At 46.0% G+C, this 6000-nt stretch overlaps 1 protein-coding gene across 1 annotated transcript in view; it reads left to right on the top strand.

Moving 5' to 3' along the window:
• Nucleotides 1–428: 428 nt before the first annotated feature.
• ZNF880 (zinc finger protein 880) overlaps nt 429–6000 on the top strand; it is a 27963-nt gene continuing 22391 nt past the window's right edge. Inside the window, 3 exon segments of the mRNA XM_032168926.2 lie at nt 429–457; nt 3559–3685; nt 5080–5208. Coding sequence (XP_032024817.1) covers nt 446–457; nt 3559–3685; nt 5080–5208 — 268 coding nt within the window. The 5' untranslated portion in view covers nt 429–445.

Below are 6000 nucleotides of genomic sequence, written 5' to 3'. Positions count from 1 at the left end.
TATTATTTACTTATGATTATGTATTTATTTATTAGGCATAAGGTTTTTCTGCCGCCCAGGCGGGAGTGCAGCGGCACGACCTCGGCTCACTGCAGCCTCCACCTCATGGGCTCAAGCGAGTCTCCCGCCTCAGCATCCGGGTAGCTAGGACCACATGCGAGCCCCCCTATGGCCGATTTAAAATTAATTTTAATAGCAGGAATTTTCGTGGATCCAATAATCAACAGACTTTCCCTCTGCCGGGGCACGATGTGTTTCCAGATAGCTGAGTTGCTCTAGTCGCCACGGCAGGTCTCGCCTCCAAAACGGGACGATCTGGGAGCGAGGCGGAGGGAAGCGCAAGCCCCCCCCACTTCCATCCTGGCCTGGCCTGGCCTCGCCTCGCCTCTCAGCTGCGCGCGCAGTTTCCTGGAGACCCGGAAGCAGATTACGTGGAGTGACGGTCATGCTGCGGCTTGTGAGTTTCCCTTTGTTTAGATTAAATCTGGGATGCTGAGTCCCCTCGCGCTTCTATACCCAGCATCTCAGGCGTCACACAAACCTTGAAATCCCCGCACCGCTCCCTCCACCCCGACTAAACTCAGACGTTCTAATGAGAGTCTGGTGGTCGCTTCCCTAAGTGTTAAAATCGCTCAGAGGCTGGTCCTGTGTCCGGTCTTTCACCACAGGGCCACGTAGACAGCTCCTATCGCGGAGTTTTCCTGCTTCAGATCCTTCAGTGACCCCCTGGACACGCCGCGCGCCGCGTAAAGTTCTCACCGGCGAGATGGATCCAAGTCTTTCCGGTCCCCCAAGCCTCGCCCTCTTTTCACAGGCCTGCACCCTTTTCAGTGCCTTAAATGAGAGGAAATCTATCTGATGTTTACTGCTGATTGTGATGTTTCAGTCTCCATTGGGCTTTTGTTAACACCTAAATAAATATTTAGTGGACAAAATTATGTTTAGGTTAGTGCAAAAGTAATGGCAAAACCGCGATCACTTTTGCACCAACCTACTATTTATGGGCCGGGGCTGGAATTCCATCTTCGCCGGAGGCCCAGGCTGGACAATTCCTTGAGCACAGGAGTTTGAGACCACTCTGGGCAACATAGTGAGACCCCCATCTCAACTTTTGAAACATATTTTTCAGTATGGGTATTTAATAGAGATTGGAATTCAAGTTTCTATGTTTTTACATGGTCTAAGTTTTTGAAATAGTTTAATATAAAATAATGTTTATAAACTGAATTGAGCACAATTTATACATTTTTATTGTTGTAAACATGCTGAAATGCACATTAGCAAAAATAATGACAGCCAGGCACAGTAGTGCACGCCTATCATTCTAGTTACTCGGAGATAGTGTCATTTGAGGCCAGGAGTTCAAGGCTGTAGTGTGCAATGAATAAGCCACTGCACTGCAACCTGGACACATTAAAAAACAAACAAAGACAAATATCTAAAAAAGAGGTCATTGACAGACACCTCTTTCAGGTGTCATGTATATGTTTACTAGAGTATATGTGTGTGAACGTATATATGTTTATGAATAAGTGTGTACATGTGATGTGTGTGGATGAGTGCACAGATGAGCAAGTCTATTCTTATCAAAGGCACATCATCAGTTTATATACATTTTATATCTTTTAACAGTTGAAATTACATCTTATATATTTTCATGACCTTAAAATTGTTCTACACTGTTACGATAGTGGGTCGATAGCTGTAAGGATAGTAACCTATTATGGGGATACATGTGCGACAGTTTCTTGATTTTAATCGCAGAACTTATTTTAACTATACTCAATTAGGTCATTGTCTGTCAATTTACTTTTGATGCTGATCTGTTACTTTATTGTTTGATCTTTTTTTTTTTTCTTTTTTTGAGATGGAGTCTCACTTTGTCACCCAGGCTGGAGTGCAGTGGCACCATCTCAGGTCACTGCAAACTCTGCCTCCTGGGTTCAAGTGATTGTCCTGCCTCGGCCTCCTGAGTAGCTGGGATTACAGGTGCCCACCACCACACCTGGCTAATTTTTGTATTTTTGGTAGAGATGGGGTTTCACCATGTTGGCTAGGCTGGTCTTCAACTCCTGACCTCAAATGATCCACCTGCCTTGGCCTCCCAAAGTGCTGGGATTACAGGCATGAGCCACCATGCCTGGCCTAATTCTTAAAGTTTGATTCTAATGCCCAGACACCTGGGATCTGGTGCTTACTCTGCTATTTTTAGCCTTCACACCTGGGGCAAGTTTCTTAGAATGTCTGAGAAAGAGTTGTCTCTTCAATAGGATGGGACAGATTGTTCTTTTATGGGCTTTTGTTGTTATAGCCGTTAGTACATGTACAACATTTAGAAAGTGCCTGTCACATGGGAAGTGTTCAAAAGCTTCATCCTGGCTGGGTGAGGTGGCTCACGCCTGTAATCCCAGCACTTTGGGAGGCCGAGGCGGGAGGATTGCTTGAGGTCAGGAGTTCAAGACCAGCCTGAACAAGGTAGTGAAACCCCGTCTCTACTAAAAATAGAAAAATTAGCAGGGCATAGTGGTGGGTGCCTGTAGTCCCACCTACTCAGGAGGCTGACGCAGGAGAATCACTTGAACCTGGGAGGCGGATGTTTCAGTGAGCCAAGATTGTGCCACTGCACTAAAGTGAGACTCCGTCTAAAAAAAAAAAATATATATATCTATATAATCTGATGCTTCTATAGAAATAACTGTGGGTTAATTTTTTGTATTTCTTACATTGTCCATAAAATTAGAAATCTATACTAATATTTTTTTGGAGATAGAGTCTTGCTCAGTCGCCCAGGCTGGAGTGTGGTGGCGCGATCTCGGCTCACTGCAAGCTCTGCCTCCTAGGTTCACACCATTCTCCTGCCTCAGCCTCCCAAGTAGCTGGGACTACAGGCGCCCGCCACTACGCCTGGCTAATTTTTTTGTATTTTTAGTAGAGATGGGGTTTCACTGTGTTAGCCAGGATGGTCTCGATCTCCTGACCTCGTGATCCACCTGCCTCGGCCTCCCAAAGTGCTGGGATTACAGGCATGAGCCACCACGCCCGGCCTAGAAATCTATACTAATTTAAAGAATATCAGGCCGGGCACGGTGGCTCACGCCTGTAATCCCAGCACTTTGGGAGGCCGAGGCGGGTGGATCACGAGGTCAGGAGATCGAGACCATCCTTCCTAACATGGTGAAACTGCATCTCTACTAAAAATACAAAAAAGAAAATTAGCTGGGCATGGTGGCGGGCGCCTATAGTCCCAGCTATTTGGGAGGCTGAGGCAGGAGAATGGCATGAACCCGGGAGGCGGAAGTTGCAGTGAGCCGAGATCACGTCACTGCACTCCGGCCTGGGCAACAGAGTGAGACTCCGTCTCAAAAAAGAAAAAAAAAAAAAAAGAATATCATACATTCTAATGGAGAAGTATAATAAAACACAATTAGAAACACATAACTAGCTAAAAAATACCTTAATGTGGATTTGTCAGAACATCCACTTCAATGAAGTCAGTCCTTACAACTGTCTTCTCATTTTGTGTGATACCCTGTTGGTGAAATGTGTTTTTCATTTTAGGGACACTTGACATTCAGGGATGTGGCCATAGAATTCTCTCAGGAGGAGGGGAAATGCCTGGACCCTGCTCAGAGGACTCTATACAGGGATGTGATGTTGGAGAATTATAGGAACCTGGTCTTCCTGGGTGAGGATAATGTCCCTTCAGAAGTCAAGATCTGCCCTGGTGTATTTTTGCATTTTGTCCTGTCCCTCTTAGCATCTTAGGAGTCAACGTATTGCTTGACTGAGATTGAAATCCTGTTGACTCAGAAATGAAAACCTCCATAATGCTTTATAATGCTGTATTTTTCAGAAACGATAAGCTCCATAATACTTTCTGGACTTAAATAACTGCTTTCTTCAGAATTCTGCCCCCTTCAAGATTCATCATTGAGTGGTACCAGGGCTTAAGTATGCATCAAACCTTATGACGGACTTAAGATATCCAGTTCTGTGTTATCTACCCCTGTGCTTATGATTCATTAGTTCTTTTTTTTTTTTTTTTTGAGACGGAGTCTCGCTCTGTCGCCCAGGCTGGAGTGCAGTGGCGCGATCTCGGCTCACTGCAAGCTCCGCCTCCTGGGTTCGCGCCATTCTCCTGCCTCAGCCTCTCCGAGTAGCTGGGACTACAGGCACCCGCCACCACGCCCGGCTAGTTTTTTTTTTTTTGTATTGTTAGTAGAGACGGGGTTTCACCGTGGTCTCGATCTCCTGACCTCGTGATCCGCTCGCCTCGGCCTCCCAAAGTGCTGGGATTACAAGCGTGAGCCACCGCGCCCGGCCTGATTCATTAGTTCTTGTAAGAGAGCTTGATGTCTGCATGTTACAGTGTTCCCTCAGCATTCAGAAGGAGGCAGTGGATGAATTCATGTGAAATACTATTCTTCTTTTGTTTTTTTTTTGTTTGTTTGAGACAGAGTCTCCCTGTGTTGCCAGGCTGGAGTGCAGTGGCAGGATCTCAGCTCACTGCAACCTCCGCCTCCCGGGTTCAAGCGATTCTCCTGGCACAGCCTCCCGGGTAGCTGGGACTACAGGCATGTGCCACCACGCCTGGTTAATTTTCGTATTTTTAGTAGAGATGGGGTTTCACCATATTGGTCAGGCTAGCCTTGAACTTCTGACCTCGTGATCCGCCCGCCTTGGCCTCCGAAAGTGCTGAGATTATAGCCGTGAGCCACCGTGCCTGGTGAAATACTATTCTTGATTCATTTATAATATCCTCTCTCCTACCTAGACATGGGGCTTGGATTTTGGAGATGCCACAGTACATATTTATTCTTTTTATTATTATTATTATTTTTATTTATTTATTTTTTTTTTTTGAGACAGAGTCTCGCTCTGTCACCCAAGCTGGAGTGCAGTGGCGTGATATCGGCTCACTGCAAGCTTCACCTCCCGGGTTCACGCCAAGTAGCTGGGACTACAGGCGCCTGCCACCATGCCCGGCTAATTTTTTTTTTTTTTTTTGTATTTTTAGTAGAGATGGGGCTTCACTGTGTTAGCCAGGATAGTTTTGATATTCTTTCTTTTTTTAAATAGGAATCTGTCTTCCTGACCTGAGTGTTATCTCCATGTTGGAGCAAAGGAGAGATCCCCGGAATCTGCAGAGTGAAGTGAAAATAGCAAACAATCAAGGTGGCAGGGAGTGCATCAAAGTTGTGAACACAGGTAAGAGCTTGGATGGCCAGAATGGAGGCCCCGTAATTTTTTTTTTTAAACAGGGTCTTGCTCTGTCACCCAGGCTGTCGTAGAGTGGCAATAGTCAGTGGCAATCGTGGCTTAACTCATAGCCTCAAACTCCTGGACTCAAGTGATCCTCCTTCCTCTGCTTCCCAAAGTGGTGGGATTACAAGCATGAGCCACTGTACCCTGCAAAACCACACTTTGAGATTCTGTTTGAGAGCTCTTTGCAAGTGGGAGAATTCTTTGGGAAAATAAAAGTTTAAATCCTGGGAGTTCTGATTGAAGCTTGTTTTGTTTTGTTTTGTTGAGACGAGTTCTTGCTCTGTTGCCCAGGCTGGAGTGTAGTGGTGGTGTGATCGTGACCCCTGTACCCTCAGTCTTTGGGCTCATATGATCATCTCGTCTCTGCCTGCCAAGTCACTGGGACTGTAGGCATGTGCCATTGCATCTTGCTAATTTTTAAAAAATGTTTTGTGGAGATGAGGTCTCACTAGGTTGCACAGGCTTGTCTTGAACTCCTGGCCTCAACTATTCTTCCCACGTGGCCTGCCAAAGTGCTGGGATTGCAGGCATGACCCATCATGCCTGGCCTAGAAGGGAAATTTTTCTTTGCCCCCTCTTACTGCTGCTGTGTTCTTTATTTTTTGGTGTTTTTTTTTTTTTTTTTTTTTTTTTGAGACAGCGTCTTGCTCTGTTGCCCAGGCTGGAGTGCAATGGCACGATCTTGGCTCACTGCAGCCTCCACCTCCCGAGTTCAAGCAATTCTGAGTAGCTGGG

Source organism: Hylobates moloch, unplaced genomic scaffold (genome assembly GCF_009828535.3).
Source record: "Hylobates moloch isolate HMO894 unplaced genomic scaffold, HMol_V3 SCAFFOLD_12, whole genome shotgun sequence".
Classification (NCBI taxonomy): Eukaryota; Metazoa; Chordata; class Mammalia; order Primates; family Hylobatidae; genus Hylobates; species Hylobates moloch.
Note: the sequence above shows the minus strand (reverse complement) of the source record. Positions and strands in the feature narration are given on the sequence as shown.